Raw genomic sequence first — 17912 nt, forward strand, 5'->3', positions numbered from 1 at the left:
AACTGCGGAGCAAAATAGCAAAATTTAAACTGTGCTTTCTTTCTCTGGATTAATCTTTAAAAGAACTGAGAACACTTAACATTAGAGACAGTCCTCCAAAGGACACAAAAAACATTTTTTTCTAATATTCTCTCTGTGTATTTTTTAATAACTAACAGTTTCCTTGTTCTGTCTGCCATTTCCAGCACCAGTAATTTCAAGGTGCACAGTGCAATAGACGCTTTAAAACAGCTTTTGAATGTATTACTGACTATAAACCCACGAGACTAGAAGACTCCAATCTTCAGGAGGACTTTATTTGAAGTGAAAAATGGCTAATACTGACAAATCATACAACATATGAAACATTAAAAGAAATTAACCCTTTTTTAAATTAATTGATGAAATTCAAAGGTTACTCAAACTTCTCAATTCAGTTATAGTAAGACATATAATGTATGTCTAGAAATACAACAAGAAATATACAGAGCAGCATATGCAAATTAGCAGAAGACCTCTCATCAAAGCTTTAATGTATTTATTACACATTATAAAACTGGCATTTTTAATTCCAAATTAAAAAACATATATCTCTTGCCCTCAGTGCTTGGGTAATGAAAACACAGTTCACATCAATTTTTATTTGGATTATGAATTATAAGTAGTTGTGAATGGAAGTTTCCATTAAAGTTTTAAGCTATTCTGAATTTACAAATAAAATACCAAGTGATTAAGAATCAGTTTCTTTACTTTTATAGCCATGTTATATCATTAACTCAGGACCTTATTGGGCCTGCTGTTATCACAGAACTGCATCTCCTGTTTAGAAGGAACAAAACTAAACAAAGGAGTTCTTATTTGAAATTATGCTTATTAAAAGGTATCAAATAGACTAACAGGCTGACAATATAAGCATTCGGTTTGTAACATCAGATACAGTAGCCAGAATAACAAGACCATCTACTCTACACAATGTGCTTAAAAAAAAAATAGAGTAAAAGAAAAAATCAAAATTAACGTTGACTGTTAGGTTCTCCCTTCTGGAAATTCTTCAACTAAAAAAGAATGTTAGCAGGTAGTAAATTTACCTAAGGGCAACATATACAAAAAGATGAAAAAGAACAAGAGAAGGAATAATGAATGGACTTGAGAAGAATGAAAGATTAGCTCTGGTATAACAAAGTACTTAGAAGAGAATCTGAAAAGACTGAGAATTTCATTTATGGTACAGAATTTGGCTGAAGTGCAGTACAGGCAAAAGCAACTGGTGTGAAAACATAAATCTACAGAGTGGAGTTCTGCATGCTTAATGGATAACCAATAGAATGCCTGTCATTACTGCCTTGCTTCAAACTGACATAAGTAAGATTAGTTAAAACAAGTCCAGAAAACAAAACATATATCAACTACTTTTTGTTTTCAGAAGTAAGATTTCAGGATACTTATTATAAATTTAAGAGAGCTACATTTGAGGAAGAAAGGATTAAAATTCATTTTCCTCATATATTTTAGCATTTGAAAACCCATTCTGGCTGCCTTGACCCATAGTCCAAAATGTCTAGTGGCATCAGTGGAGGATGTAAATACAGCAGCTTCTCAGGCATCAGAAAAAACCCTCAAGGGAAACAGCATCCAGCAAAATTGCACTTTTGCAGCTGTTTGGCACTTCTTTAATGATCTATTCTCCTTGTATCTCATTTCAACACTAAACTTTTTGTTCGGTTCCATTCAAGCGTGGCATGCACAATTTAAATGTGCCAAAAAGCAGGTCAGTTCTGTTACAACTTTTTTTTTTTTTTTCCCCAACGAAAGCTGACTCAGTGCCACACGTGGGGCCTAACTCTATCCCCTTTGCTTCAATAACAATTACTTTACCCCGTAGGTCTCGGAGGATAGCCCAAGGGAATGGAGATCTAAATAAAAAGCTAGATTCTCTGCAAGAGGTAATGACATGACTTCCTAAAAGAAAATTGAAAAGGGAGCATTGAAATTGACAGAGACTGAAGGGAAAGTACTTCTACTGGAAACCAAAGAAGATGGGCATCAGAACAATTGCCATGAAAATTATTACAAAGTGCAAGAGTTTTAAAAATAACATTGATCTTCTAGAGACTGATAAATGAAGACCAATGTGTTTGTTGGTATGGTCAGGTAGAAAGCAGCCTAAGAATCTTATAGCAAAGGAGCTACTTGCAGCCTTGACCATTTAGAAATATCTCTGGACCATGTAAGCAAATTACCACTTAATAAAACTAAGGAAATGCAGATTTTCATAGGCTCATCATGTTTACATGCAAAGACCATTCTCATTGTTGCACAAAGTCAAAAATAGCTGCATGCAAAATGTTAAGGAAAACCAGTTGCTGCCCTGAAGAACTTGTAGCTTAGGCTACAGCTATAGGAAAAACTCTATGAACTGTACCTCTTCCCATCTTCTTACACAATCTTGATACAAAAAGAGCATTTCAGTCTGTCAGGGAGGAAGAGAATTTCAAGTAAATGGTTTTGGTGAGAAAGGAATGGAAAATGAAAGCAGCTGCAGGCTGGTACCCTTCCTTTAACTTTCTCTTGCAGTGTATATTCTAGAGGGATGAAAGAAAGAGGGACAGGTAGTCACTGAAAATAATATGAAGTCATATGAAATGTTCAAGTGCTTCAATTGCAAGCATGGAAATCTGCTTAGAGTGAGGACAATCTGTTACCACTGATGAAAGGAACTAGAGGAGCAGCAGTCACAACAGAAAAGCCAGGATGCAGTTTTACTTAAAAAATGGCAATGTCTGATCACACATTCAGTCTTGAGGAGAAACAAGGGAGTAAAACTTCTCATCAAAATACAGGTGAAAGGTCAACTGAAAGTACAAGTTGCCTGTATCTGAATGATGTTTCTTTTGGTCTGCTGGAATGACATCTTAGAACCAGCAAAGATGTATGAAAGCTCAACAGAATTCTGTTTTCACAACTAAATTCATGAAGCATAATAACTTTTTAAATGTATATTCTTTTTTATTTTTAAGGGACTCCAACATAGAGCTAGGATACCTTATATAAGCAAACCAATTTTTATAAATAAATCTGAACTGTCTGAAATCTAATGGGCTAATTATAAGTGAAAGTGTATGAGAACAATTTAAGGAGGGGAGAGAAGCAGACGTTCATCTACCAAGTTACTAAGTAGGAAAATCTGAAGAAACTTCACATGGAGGGTAAATGTGAGACCTGAAAAACTCTTCTGTTCTTCTGGAATCCTGTCCATAGATTATCCAACATAAGTAACTAATTCTGCTATTTGCCAATGTACTAGAAACAATGAGTTTACTGAAAATTACTGCTTTTTTCATTGGTTTTAGAGTGCTCTATTAATTAAGACCAATTTTGATTACTTTAAATAAATACGCTTTTCAGACAAATAGATGCTACTGAGACTTTTATTATTTTTTTAGAAACCCATGAAAAAATACCAATTCAGTTTTAACCAGCGTAGAAAATGTCTATCACTGACTCCAACGTAGGGAATGATCACCCCACAAAATCTGGGTTCAGTACAGGTATTTCCTCAAATATTTTGACTAGAGCTATGAAGCGATATAGATTATTCCTTTCTGGCCACAAAAAGCAGCTTTTCCATTTTAGATTAAAACATTTTCAAACTGAATTAGATAAAATATTTTACATATGCCTAGAAGAGGGAAATCTGTCCACTTTGTATTTTCCATGCAAAAAGATGATGACAATCTATGCTGTAGTTGCCATTTATTAGGAGACAAAGGTCCCTTCTGGCAGGTTTAGTTGATATGACAACTGCAATTACGTAGCTCATACATAAACAGCCAGTAGAGTCCCAGTCTTCATATCAAATTTTAGGTGAATGCTCAACTCTAGTGGAGCCTAGGGGCTAGAAAACTGCACAAAGTTTTGTGATATAGTTACTTCATTTTCTTTGCTTTTCTTAGGAAGTGCTCATGGTAGCACTCTATTTTAATTCAACATAAATATTTCATCCTACATAAAGCCACATTTTGTAGTTTTGTAAGGAAACTCTAAAGTACACCTGTTAGGCTGGATAGCAACCTAATTTTTTCATTCTGGCTTCTCACCAAAACATCAGTTACATGCACAAATTCATGATGCCAGTACAGGAAAAAGCACCAGTCAGTCTCTACAGAGAAAGTAATGATATAGAAAAGCTGAACTGCACACCTCAGGTAAATGAACACACCCTTAATCTAATACCTGCTGCCACATGTAGGATGGATAAGTGTTCTCCCTTCATTCTGCTTAAACTCAGATGTCAGATAACTAGTTTGCTTCATACATTCTTGAACTTTATCAAAATTTGTATTTAATAAAACACCATACAAATGGCTAGATTTTCAATTAGACTTGCTTTCAAGACATGATTTATGCCATGAAAATGTTTTACTAGAAACTTCAGGGACAATAGCTCTTGTTCCAACATCCGAAGAGTCAATGGAAATTTAAAGGGCACAGTACACCTACTACTACTGACCTTCACAATGAGCATACATGTGAGCATCCCTGTTTCCAAAGCAAAAATTGGAGAATATTGGCAATATCTCCCAAAAGTGGTATTAACATTGAGCTTGACAATTTGCAAACCTCCTCCCAAAGTTTGCTTTTAACCAACATAATCTGAGGAAGAAGAACAAATAAAATTATCCCTGTCATGTATGAATACCTAGTTCTACTAACAGTGGAGGTATAGCTGAAAAAAATCCTTGCTGGGAAAAACTAATCCTGTTTGTCTAACTTTTGGGCATTTGTCATATAAATGATAGATTAGCTCATCTCAGAAAGGTATAAATCCCCATCAACACATGCTAAAAACTGGTGAATGAGTGAGACCACTATGAAGTCTGGGCTTCTTCTATGCAAGAGGTCAACCAGCTAACTGAGAAACCTCTTCACTTGGAACAGCTTGAAATCAAAGAGAAGATGACACTACCCTCATTCAGACCAACAATTCAAAGATATATGTTGTTACTTAACTAGGTCTTTTTAGATAATATTTTGGAAGACATTGATTTTCTGCTTTGTCTTCAGCAAATGCACCAAGTGTTTTTTCATAAATGGAAACATCATCAGATTGCAGAATAGAATTTGAATTATTAGGTTGGGAGCCTAGCAAGTAAGGAACAGGCTGTTACAGTCCATTCCCCTCTCTGGCCAACAGCCAAAAATTGGATCCAATTCCTTAGAAGCACAAGAAATACAGCAAACTTCTGAATTGTGTTTATAAAACTGGAAGATTACAGCAACACTGAAAGGAGGAAAACTAAGGAGGATAGGCACAGTCATCTCACCGGTGCCTAGAGACCATAAAATATTCCTCAACAATAGGATCCAAAGTAAAATACCCCATATCATAGCGTGTTGTAACTACGGTGAGAAAGCTCTTTTTAACTAGATTTGGCAATGACTGCAGGCACCACAGCATCATGCGCTTGAGTGGTGACCTTAACAGTGGATCAGCAAAAGCAACTGATTCTCATCCAAGGACCTCAAGCTATCCCAACTTAGAAACACCCTGAAGGATAGCATTTTCCAAACTATCCCCAGCGTTAATTGGTTACTACTTCCTTACCCATATTTCAAAGCTGGGACATTACTTGCAGTTAGATCATTTATGAGCAGTTGTGTCCATGTATGTTGGTAACATACAGAAATCACTTCCATTGCTTACCAAATCTAGAAACTACAGATAATTTCTATGGGTTTTCACCTTCTTGTAGTTTGGAAACCAGCAAAGTAACTGGAAAATAAACAACTATTGAGGGAGTGACAGAGAATGGGAGGTTTCTATGATAGATGGTGCCAAACCATGACTAATATAAAGAAGGCAAACCAGGAATATTTTTTAACATTAACAATAACATTTTAACATTAAATGATGTAGCAGAAACCATTCTTAAAATACACACAGAAAATACTTTTTAGAAAGGGTGTAGTTCAGCTGTGAAAATTCTTTCCACAGGTCATGTGAATACTTTGCTTTACATGGGTTCAAAAAGTAGTGGGACAACAAATGGCTGTTGAATACAAAATAATGGATTTTGTTTCAGGAGGTCCCTGAACTAAAATGGTGGAAGCAGGGAGAAATTCTGAGGACATTTTAGCCCTCTTTCTTATACTCTTTTTTTTTTTTTTTTCCCCTTTCTCTTTTCCAACCTATTTTTAAGCCAGAACAACCAGATTTACTGCTATTGTATGTGCCCTCTAGGCATTAAATGTTTACTCAGTCCCACAGTCTACTTCCCAAAGGAGTAACACTTGCAGCAAGTCTCACATGGAATAAATGCAGAACAAATCAAGCATCTAGGATGCTTGTACCTTTGCCAAGGTACAGACAAACATCACATTTTGACATGCGAGAGACTAGCTGCTCAAAACCCAGTCCTGTGATCTTTGCAGGCATTTGTAAAAACTTCAGAATTTAAACTTCAATCTGTAATCTCCATCTTGCACAATATTAAAGTAATTTATTTAAAAAGTTATTCCTCTGAGAATGGGAAACTGGGCAGTGAAAGTCTGGCTCTATAGGCAGTAGCAATAACATGATCCTTTGCTCCTCTTCTCCCTTTAGTATTTGTCAATTATATGATCAAGAAAAGGGGACCTATAAATAGCTGCTGGTATTGGAAAAGAACACACAATCTGTCAAAGGTCAAAACTAAAATATAGTCTTCAGGCATTAAATGGGCATTACAAGTTTGCCCCACAGGTGGAACGGGTGACTGTTCCCTCTTGATCTTTACTTTAAATCTGCACTTTTGTCAAAAAAGATCATGGTGTGGAAGCAATCCAAAGAACTCTGAAGTTCTATGAAGGTTCCAAGAGGATAAACAAACGGTGATTTTCCCATGGATATTAACTTTTTAAAAGCCATGGAAGACTCAGTCCTTCGTAGGTAAGCTTGCCAACTTGCAGGCTGCGTATCCCTGCTATTTTGGTTTAAAAAATAGTTCCACGTTCACCCTCTTCCCATTTCTTTAGCATCCTGCAGCCCTCCCCATTTTCTCCCCACTCCCTAATTCCTTACCACCTTTTTGCTTCTAACGGAAGGCAACCATAATGAGACTATAACGAAATTGTGTACTGCAATGGACGACTATTCATTAAAAATGAGTGCCCTACTTCAAGCATATTTGTCCTGCAACACCTACAGCAATAAACCTTATCAATCGTCAGAATTTATGCTTTCCACAGTCCAATATAAGTGCTGGAACTTGTGACCTTAGGATTCTAGCAGCACATACCACTAGACCATCAATCAATTCAGTTACTGAAAATCAAGACAACAGCTTCTAAATAGTTCATTAAGATTCCTGCAAGACAATAATTATGTAAAACACAAAATTCACAGGTAATCACATATATGAATTTCTAAGCCACGATTTACACACTCCTCCCTAAAAAACAAAAACAAAAAAAACAAAACAAACAAAAAAAAAACCCCACAACCCAAAATGAGTTAGTGGCAAATTGATAAAATTTGGTAAAAAACAGGTTCATTTTTAATCCTTTCAAAAATCGTCCTCTTCAAATTTCACTTCAGTGGTATACCACTTCACATGCTATTCCAGTCCACTTCTTCAATATAGGACAACTGTGGAATTAACAGAACAGCCTGGTTTTTTGTGCCTGGTTTTATATTCTGAAAGGTTTACTGTGTTTTTCTTAATCCTTAAGTTGCATATTCATTGCTGTATTTTCATCTAACTGCTGTCACTTATACTGTCATGCAGAAGGGCAAATCAAGGTCAGTTTATGTAAGCGGCATCAATCTGAAAAACTTCATCAGTCTTTATTTCAAGGTATTATGCAAAGAAAGCTGACATTAAGAGAGCCTTAACTGACAGCAAATGAAATCAGTCAGCAAATCACTAAGCCATAATAAACTCGCTCAAGTTGTAGATAACCCTTCCTCTTCCAGGTCTTTAATACAAGGACTACCAAATGTAGTATCTGGGCAGAAATGTCTCCCTTGATCCCATTACAAAATTCTTGCATTAATATAGTGCATTATTTAATAATTTTTTTCTTGCTCTGTAAGCTATCAATATGAGTAACAGATACAGAAATGTTTTATAATAATGGACTACTAAGCAATAAAGTGAAAAAAGGCTAAACAAAAGGTTCAGCATTTGAAGAAGTTTCTTTTTTTAGTTTAAATGTAATTAAGAATAGAAAACACTTTTAATCTGTTTCTGCTACTAAGACACTTGTGTAATAAAGTCTATTGCCTTATTAACTCCTATTGCTTAGACTCACTTGCTCAGCACTTCTTCTTAGCTTTTGAAATTAAAAGAACAACTATAAAAAAAGTTAGACCACAGATAATTCCTAATCCTTCATGGTATTCACTTCACTAATTCATTTTTTAACCCACACAAGTATCAACAGTTGAACAGCTATGCTTCTGAATGGGTTTATCTTTGCTTCTGAATGGGTTTATCTGTGTTACAACAGTACACACTGCACACAGTATCAAACAACACCGTCACATGCAAGTTATGCAGTGGTTATCGGGTAAAATTACTCCTTTTTCTATATACACTGCCAAAGATAACCCCACACAGTTCTGAAACACAGTATTTCTGAAGTAAGAAAAACTGTCTAACAAACAAGGTGCTGTGAAAACTACGTTTGTTATTTTGTGTTATTGAACAATGCTTTATTTTTGTAGTTACAGCACTTGAGAGTCTGCCTTTATTCACTGAAGCAGCTTCGGGTACATACTGAGATTACCATGACTCGAGTAATTTTTCTCATAAAAGATTAGTGACTAGAAGTCAGGAAAGATGCTTCCTGCTATAAGATGCAGCAACCTGGTAACCAGCTGGAAAAGAAAACCCACCCCAGGATTACAAGCAGAAGCAAAACTTAATAAAGTTGGTGAACCAAGATCATACTTTGCAGTCTTTAAAGAGCTTTCTTGCATAACAGCACAGATCATTCATCGGAGATTACCCACATGCAATAGATACAAATGTATCAAAAAGTCTGAGTGGGCAAAGGCAGATAGTTACATGATTGCTTGACAGGGTCAAGAAAGAAAATTTTCCATTAAGAAAGGTTACTGAAAGGTTAAATGATTATATACTAACTTTGGCATTCAAGATAATCAGCAGCAGATCCTAACTGAAAAGTTTTTACAAAACTAATAATGCTTATGAAAAAGGCTGGACAAGAATTAGTAGTTTCACAGACATAAAGAGACAGCTTTCAGTAATTGATTAATTGGTGATTACAGACACTGACTTTGGTATTAACGGTCCCACAGTGCCAAGGACTTAACAGGGTTGGGGTGCAATCAGTGTACCAGCTAACTACAAAGCCTTCTGAGAATGGTTCCTCATATAGTCTCTGTTCATTCATTAGAATGAAGAAATGTAAAGGAAGGAACAAAAATGTGAAAGGGTGGTTGAGGAAGCAAAGGAAAGGGACTAATGGTAAGTAGGGGAGAAATGAGGAAAGGAGAGAGCACAATAAAAACCCATACAGGGCAGGGGAAAAAAAGACTGCTAAAATAAATGCTGTGAAGAAGAGGGGAAGTTGGGAACACAGTTAACCCACAGAAAGGAGGAGGCATGTGAAACTCAAATTATAGAAGGCAAATTTCTAATATCACTGGCATTTTGAAGGTGCCTCATTTTTTATGTTTTTAATTGTGTTTTGCTAACACACATTAATGTTATGTTGTAAAGGAATTCTAGTTAAAATAAACTATGCTAAAATGGCTTTTAAATATTTATCACCATGATACAACCTATGTGGAGACATGACTCCAGGTACCAGCTGAACACATTCAAGGAGATTATAAATCAGAGTTCTTCGTGTTATGTCTTTTCAGTCTGGTTATTCAGATTTTACTTTGCTGTTAATCATTGTTTCTTCAGCCCTGCACCAACTTTATTTTTGACAAACTGAAGTTCGCAAAAGGTCAGGGTTGCAAGAGGTGTCATCCCACTCTAATGAGTTCAGAACACTTATTTATAAGTATTTCAACTCAAGGTGCAACTGCAAAGTATCGTTACATCAATAAAGAATCACTTCTCTCTTTACACAGTATATTCGAAGGCAGGCTCACGGTTGGTCCAGAAGCAGCACACTTTGATGCTAGGTGGGAAAGCAGTCCTTTTGGAGAGGAGGAGAAAAGAGGGGGAGACAACAGCCCAGGTGCCGTTGATAGCAGCTGTTGAAATCCTGGAGAATGAAGACCCAGTTTTACCCAACTAGAAGCAGCAGCCTGATTGCACTGGAGGCAGCGTGCTAGCCTCTGTGAGGAAACGGGTAGTTCCTCCTGGGGGTTAAATGGTGGAAGTAAAAAGGAAACACTAGAAGTGTGTGCATGCTGGGTGCAGGTATATACAAATGCACTAGCTTCAAGACTTTCTTAAAATGATTTCTCCTTTCTGAAGTACTAGGTATTAAGGGGAAAAAAACACAATTATTTGTTCTTTTAACAGTCATACCTTTAGAAAATTAAGAGAAAAAGGCTCCAAAGCAGAAGTACAAGATTTAAAACAGCAATAATTCAGTTTTCAAGCAGCTACTCCACAAGTGATTCATCCCATTAAGTCTTCATACCAGAAGTGGCTTATGTTTGAAAGATCTGCCCTATGCAGAGGATAAAATCCGATGACAGAATTATAATGTTACCTTTGAAACCACTTGCTTCATCAATTTGGTAAGAACTTTTTTACTGATAAGTAAATATCAGATTGAGAAAGCGTTTATTGTTTTGAGAAAAATTATCAGCAGAATTCCGCATAGCTTTTACTTTCTAATCTATCAAGCATAAATCTAGAATTAATGAACACGTGAAAATAAAAGCAAATTAAGAAGCTCCTAACATTTTAAACTACCTTTATGTTTGGCCAATTAATTAGAAAAAGTGGGTCTACAAGACCATAAAATAATGCATGACTAAATCATACGTGAATACATAATTTACATAAAATAAATGGTAAAAACTTACCCCTTCATAAATTTATAATGATTATACACTAACACTGAAGACGTGTCAGTCCTTGGCTATCTTATCACTACCCCTACAAGCCTTTATGCTATTACTGCACTTTTCTTTCAGGTTACCTCAAAAACACCTGAGAAACACAAAGAAGCACATACAAACCCCATGTGGACTTCCTACACCGACATGAACAGATGGACACATACTGAAGACAGAGGGAGAGGGAGAGCAAGACAGAGGGAGCATAGGATGGGAGGGGTGGGAGGGAGGGAGGCAGAGGGACAGTGGGGACAGAAAGGGAGCGAGAGGCAGTGCAAGTGAGGCAGAGGCAGAGTAGGAAAGACAGGCACAGGTAGCAGGGGAGAGGGGCAGAGACAGAGCAGGCAGAGATGGACTGAGGGACAGCATGAGCGCGCACACAGCAGAGACAGCTGGCACGGCAGGGAGGGGGAGAGCAAGAGGTGCAGAACGCGTGTGCACGCGCAGCAGTGCACACAGCAGTGAGAGCACACATGCAGTAGAGAGCATGCACATAGGACAGACGCAGAGAGAGACAGCATGCAGCGGAGAATGCGAGCACGTAGCAGAGAGAGACAAAAAGAGAAGGAGAGAGACACAGACAACACAAAGTGAAAACCTATCCATCTCAAACCCACCTGGAAGAGAGAAAGCACACCACAAGTGTATAGTACCTTTCAAAATCAAGGGAGAGATTAGTAATCAAAACCACAGATCTGCATACTCAAGTCCTTAGTTATAATAAACTAAAATTTTCTTAATATGCAAGTGATTTCCAACATTCAGGTCAATCTTACATCTCAGGTGAAAAGCAGCACACAAAGAAATGCTGTCTCCTAAGACCTGCAAATATTGACAAATACAGACACATGTATGCGCCCCCTTTTTACACCAGAAGCCGGCCTATAATCTCATCCTCACATATGCTTTTTCATACACCATGTCAATGCATTAAATATTCACATCATCATTAAAGTCACTCATAAAACTTGCCAATTTGGATTCTCTAATTCATATAAATCCTTTAAAACAGGAACACAAGTCCATCTGTGAATATCAGTTCTCTTCCAAATCAACATCCACGAGTCACATCATATCTTTAGCAAACAGATATCAGAGGAGGAAGGGGCCCACCATGCCAAATACTGACCAAAAGCAACCACCACAAATTAATAAGGCCAAATTAATAAAATACACAAATCGAGACTTTGAAGACAGAGGTCAAGGTAGTTCCTATAACACAGAAAATTATTACTCTTCCCCTAATTGCGCATCTGCAGGCAGCTGCCACATGTGAACAGCAGTGGCTGGCTGATCCCACAGGCCTATGCACGTCTTCTGGACATGCCGTGGATGTGATTCTGACAACCACAGCTAGTTTCCTGTTGTCACTGTTTTTCACTGACAGTGCCTGAATAAATCTGTTACTTCCAGAACATCCTGCATAAAGACAGTGCTCCTTTGCTTTCTTTGAACTGCTCCTGTACCTCCCGTAAAACCAACCTGCAACGGTAGATACAGAACATAACCTACGTACACAGGGCAAAGCCACCGATCTGTATGTTGTTAGCTTTTTCCTGTTTGGGAATCAAACACTTGACATACACATCAAGTATGTATTACACATCCTATTGCTATTGCAGAACTACTCTGAGGTACCTAAATTTGCTTCAAGAAGGTTTTTTCACACCATTTCTTACCTTTCTGTATCTACATCTTCAAACAGAAGAAATTTATTGTGATAGTATACCAATGCTTCAGTATTTATAGATGAATGTTTAAACCTTATTGGCTTTATTTGGGGACTTTAAGCATTTTTTTTAGATCAAATTGCTTGCCATGAGTATTAATTATGGATTTGATGTAAAAGTACTTGAGACAATGCGGAATGAATCTTCGGAATGACCTCTTTTTCTATAAGCCAATCACCTCTTTCAGAAAAGAGTTAAGAGAACATCATCCTCTTCCTAAAGACATAACATAATTCAATTTTGTATTTTACAAAGAGTTGATAACCATTACTGGTTATAATTTCAACAGTCATCTGCCAAGCAGGACTACTAGAATTAGGTATCCCATGTTATTTCAGTTGCTTTTTTTCCCACCCTATAATCTGTATTTATTGGAAGCTTCACACAGTTTTTGTCTTTGGTGGGAACAGTAAGGCATAGCCAGAACTGTACACCTTAAACCCTGTTCTCATGTGTTTCGGGTGCTTTAAACTAATTTTCCATTTTCAAACATAAGTAACAAACAGTACAACTCCGTGACATAACATCCTTCACAGCAATCAAATGCCAGGTGAGAGTAAAATAAAAAGTTATAGCACTCATCATTTTACTCTTGGAGATACTGCACTTTTCTCGTTACGTATTACACTATCCCAAGTGACATTTTCAAACTCTTATAGTAATTCTTGTTACAGTTTCCAAGAATTTAACAAATGCCTACAAATTAAATCATACTTTCACTACATGGATGGGGCTTTAAAAGAAATTCAGTACAAGGACATTCTTGTTGAGTAACTTACATTTCAATCTATTACATAATTTTGCAATTTAATATCCATTACATAAAGTGCAGGCTTTAGAGAAGATACACAGAATTCTGTGTCTCAATATTTCATTTCATGATCTAAAGGTCTATCACTAGAGTGTACAACAGAGTGTGCAACACATTCTTCAAAAGATGCACACCACTTCCTATACAGTTTAGCGATTAGTTAGTTTGGGAATGGCAGGGCTTTTATTTGTGTGTGGTTGATCAGCCCTGTAAGCATTCATGGTATTTGGAATCTTGGATCCATTTGCTAGAAAAAACAACCTTCTGGTTTTACAAGATAATTAATTAAGTATGCCACTAAAAAATAAATCTCTGATAGCTTAGTTCACAGTCAAGTTCATTATGACAACCTTTTTTGCACTTGTCTCCTATAAACCATATTTTTCCCAAGAAACATTCATATAGAGATAACAGCAATTTAAAAATTCCAAGACTTCCCACATTCCAAACAAGTTTGAGACCATCGAGTAAATTAAGGATAGTAGATTTCATTCAAAGAGCCTTTAAGAGCCACTTGCTTTCTGAAAAATTCGGAAGATAACCTGTGCAGACACATACACACATACAAATATACTAGCTTTTTTTCTTCATCTCATATGATGAAGTGATACACACTGAACCAATGAATGTAAAATTATTATTAATTCCATCGACCTACTATAAAATGGATGCATGAATAATAAAAATAAAACAATGCAATTTTCTGTGAGTACTCATAGTTCTAACAGTCAGTGCTTCATCCCTACCATACTAACTTAGGACCTTAATTTTTATGCAATAAAAGAAACTATAAATGTAGACATGGAAAAAAACTCCTTATGTCTAACATTTGAAGAAAAATAGGCCTTTAACTGCAATGTGCTTGTCACAGGTAAACTATAAAATACATGTAGTAGTAGCAGTTATAGACACCATGCATACAAACAATTCCACTGGTTTTAATAAGAAGTGTCCATAAGGCGATTACTAACTGCTTACTTCATTCAAGACTGCAGAATTGCCCTTACTATAGTTTTGCATATGCATACATTGAAATTAACATCAGTTAGCTGGCTTAGGTATAAAAAGGAATATTTTTTTTTTTATAAAATCTCTGTAACATAGTTGGAAAGTTATCAAACAGGCAGTATGTAACTGGAGATAAGGAGAGGGAAATTGAAAGGAGTAAAAGAACTGCACAGTGACACAGACTGTGAACCACCGACACTGTTCGTGTATGTACAGAGTAACCATGTGAAATTGGAGCTGTCAGGTGAACAAAAAGCATGTTTACAATACTGCACCACTAGTAAGCTACACAGCACACATATTACTATGCATTAGTTACAGCACCAGCACTCCGTACAAATGTGAAATGCATTTTTTTTATATACTTCTGTTTCTCTTTATCTTCTTAGAAAGAAAGAAGGAATAGGCTGTCTTGCAAATTCTTCTACAGTCATTCTGAGGTCAAAAAAGAACAGGAGTTGGGATGCGACAAAAAAAAAAAAAAAAAAAAAAAAAAAAAGAGAGAAAAAAAAACCACCCCCAAAAACCCAAAGGCAGCTACCATTGAATAGGCCACCAAATTAAAAAAGCAGTATTTAAAAGCTGGTGATTTCCACAGCAGCTTCTTTGAAAAGACGCTGCCTGTGGGACCTTTTGCACAGCCTTAAAAGTGATCATCACTGTACTGGGGAAACATTTGCAACTCTACCCTCTACTAGAGACATACAGCTGTGTTAACTAAAGTTCATGGGATCTCAAGGTGTTACAAATTACTACTCTATTGTGGAAATACGATAATACCCACATAATTTAAATCTTTATCATATTGAAACACATGCATGCAAGAGGGCAACAGTGAGAAATGTCCAGCTTAGAATCTGCCTTTCTTGAATGCTGAATGTTGTGTCCCTGTTCCTGCAATTATATACTGCATCTTGAACAGAAACTCCACAATTAAATAGGATTACTACAGATATGTACACACACCACGCAGTTACCTGCATTGTCTGAATTCCTTGCACTTTACATGACCAGTCTTCCTCTCTGGTTCACATAGAAAAGCACAATGAAAGCATGTACTCTGCCTTTCGTTCTCTCATTGAGAAAACTTAATGCTCTGCCTTTAGCAATAGCGTACCACAAGAATTAAGTCATTGTGAACAGCTATAAAGACTAAGTGATAGTTTGTGTATCAGACAAACTTAAAAACAGTAAGGAGGCATTTACACAGAATCAATTTTCAGAGCTGAAAATATGTAGCTTTTCAGTTCGTTTCTCTTTTTTTCTCCATTTTTTTTTCCTAACGAAATTAGTATTTTGAAACATACAGGTCTTTAAACTTACATGAACAAAATAGTTTCTACATTTAAGTATTCCAAATAGCAGTTTCTTTTAAATTAGGAATGCTCAAAAAACACTATTATTTCTAAAACTGTAATATGGAAAAATCTGATACTAACCAAGAAGCAGCATAAGAATCCTGTCTCTCCTGCCCTCCCCCCCCTCCCCCCCCATTTTATTTGTCTTGCCTAAATTAAGGGGAGGAGGAAAGGAGGGTGGGATACCATGATATTAATTTTCAAATACAGTATTCGCATTTTCCCATGGTTATATTCCCATCAGTTATTTAATATTATAACTGCAAAATTAAAAGTTCACATCATCTCTGCAACACTATGTTCAAGAGTATATATAGAAATTATTTCTCCTTCAACTGTTTACTGTGAAGTTTTGAAGCATTTTGCTCTCCACACATTCTGAGCAGCCTAGCTTTTTTGTCCTATCTCAGATGCAAAAAAAAGCAAAAAGAGAAACAGGATTATTTTAGTCTCTAACCTGAAATGCTACCACCTCTGGCCTGCCCTTCAGCCCTTCCACTGCAAAGGTCTCTAGGTGCAGTTTGGGTAGCTGCAGGGTGAAGTCATTCCTGGTTGCCGCAGTCTGTGACAGGAAGGTCTGATCTCTGACCTAAAGGGAAAAAAACAGCATCAATGGTAATTCCCCTTCAGACACATTAACTGGGATGAACTGGGTCCCCTTGAGCCCACTGAGTGGACTTGCATTGATCGCTGGACCTGAAATCCATGAATAAATTTAGGACTAATTGATTTTTCGTTGCAAATAAATCTCTAATTCAGAGTGGTGAGTGAGAATGTTAAGAAGAAAAAGCATCTTTCCTCTGGTCTGAAATAAGGAGGAAAGAAGAGGCAGTAAGGGCTCGCAAGCCCACCTGGTATATGCATTTCACAGATCCACCCCCTGTAAAAAGCTCTTAAGAAAAGAAACAGTAATTGTACCGCTGATCAAACAAACAGCAGCTAAGAAATTAAAAAGTTCATGTGATCATACAAACAAGAAGCTGGCACGTGAGTTCTGACAACTGCAGGGAGATCATATCAGTCCTCCGCAATAATGTTCATTTAATATCAAATCATTCAAAACACAGATTAAAATGAATAATCCTCAAACAAAGCAAAATAAACCGACCTGTAGCTCTGCAATTAACAGGAGGAGAAAAAAAAAACCAACAAAAAAAACAAAAAACACCAAACCCAAATCTGCCACTAAGTCTCTTCCTGGGGACTCGCTACAAGAAATAATGCATTCATTGGTATTAATCTACTTTTATACAGTTTCTATCTACGCCAACCCGGCGCGGGAAGCGCTACAATTTTCTGTGAATTCAGACGGTTTGATATTTAGTTAGTTTTGCAGGCAGTCTGAAATGAAAAGGATAAAACAAAACCCCCGAGCAGCAGCCGCGCGGCTGCCAGCGGCGCGCGCGCCGGAGGCCGTTGGTGTCACAGTGCCACCTCCCGGCCGCGCCGGGAACGGCGGCCGCGCCGCCCGGGGCAGGCACGCGCGCAGGTACGGCTCCCGGCAGCGCGAGGCGGCCCGCGCCGCGCTCGGTCAGCACCGCCGGCGTGCGCAGTGCTCCGCGCGGGGCGGCGCGGGTTCGAAGGCAACGCTTCCGCCGCGCGCGACGGGTCCGTCAGCCTGGGTGTGACATGACACGCACGGAACACCCGACTCCCACGGACGCGTCGCCGGCGCCCACGTTACCAGGCGCTGCCACGCGCCCGTTCTGCGTGCGGTTCAACACAAACGGTGTCGCGTCCACCGCCAGCAGATCCCAGCGGTCAGATCAGATTCTAACGCGGACGGACAGACGCACATACAAACAGGTGCTGGTACAAGCCAAGAGACGTAACCCATTCGTTTGGCGCGGGCTGGAACTGCTGAGTAGCAACAGCCAGTACTGCAAAAACAATTTACTGTCTTTAACAACAATACACAGCCTGATACTAAAGCATATACTAAATCCATATAAATCAACAGACACACCACTTGCTAAATAGTACTTCACATA

General features: G+C 37.7%; 1 protein-coding gene across 3 annotated transcripts in view; it reads right to left on the reverse strand.

The window, feature by feature from the left end:
- Positions 1–17912, reverse strand: part of CCDC171 (coiled-coil domain containing 171) — a 147309-nt gene that overhangs the window by 25928 nt on the left and 103469 nt on the right. For all 3 annotated transcript variants that reach the window (XM_040580067.1, XM_040580066.1, XM_040580068.1), the window contains exon 23: positions 16379–16510. In XM_040580067.1, the coding sequence (XP_040436001.1) occupies positions 16379–16510 (132 nt within the window). The remainder of the gene's footprint in view (positions 1–16378; positions 16511–17912) is intronic.

The sequence above is a fragment of the Falco naumanni genome, chromosome Z, assembly GCF_017639655.2.
Source record: "Falco naumanni isolate bFalNau1 chromosome Z, bFalNau1.pat, whole genome shotgun sequence".
Taxonomy (NCBI): domain Eukaryota; kingdom Metazoa; phylum Chordata; class Aves; order Falconiformes; family Falconidae; genus Falco; species Falco naumanni.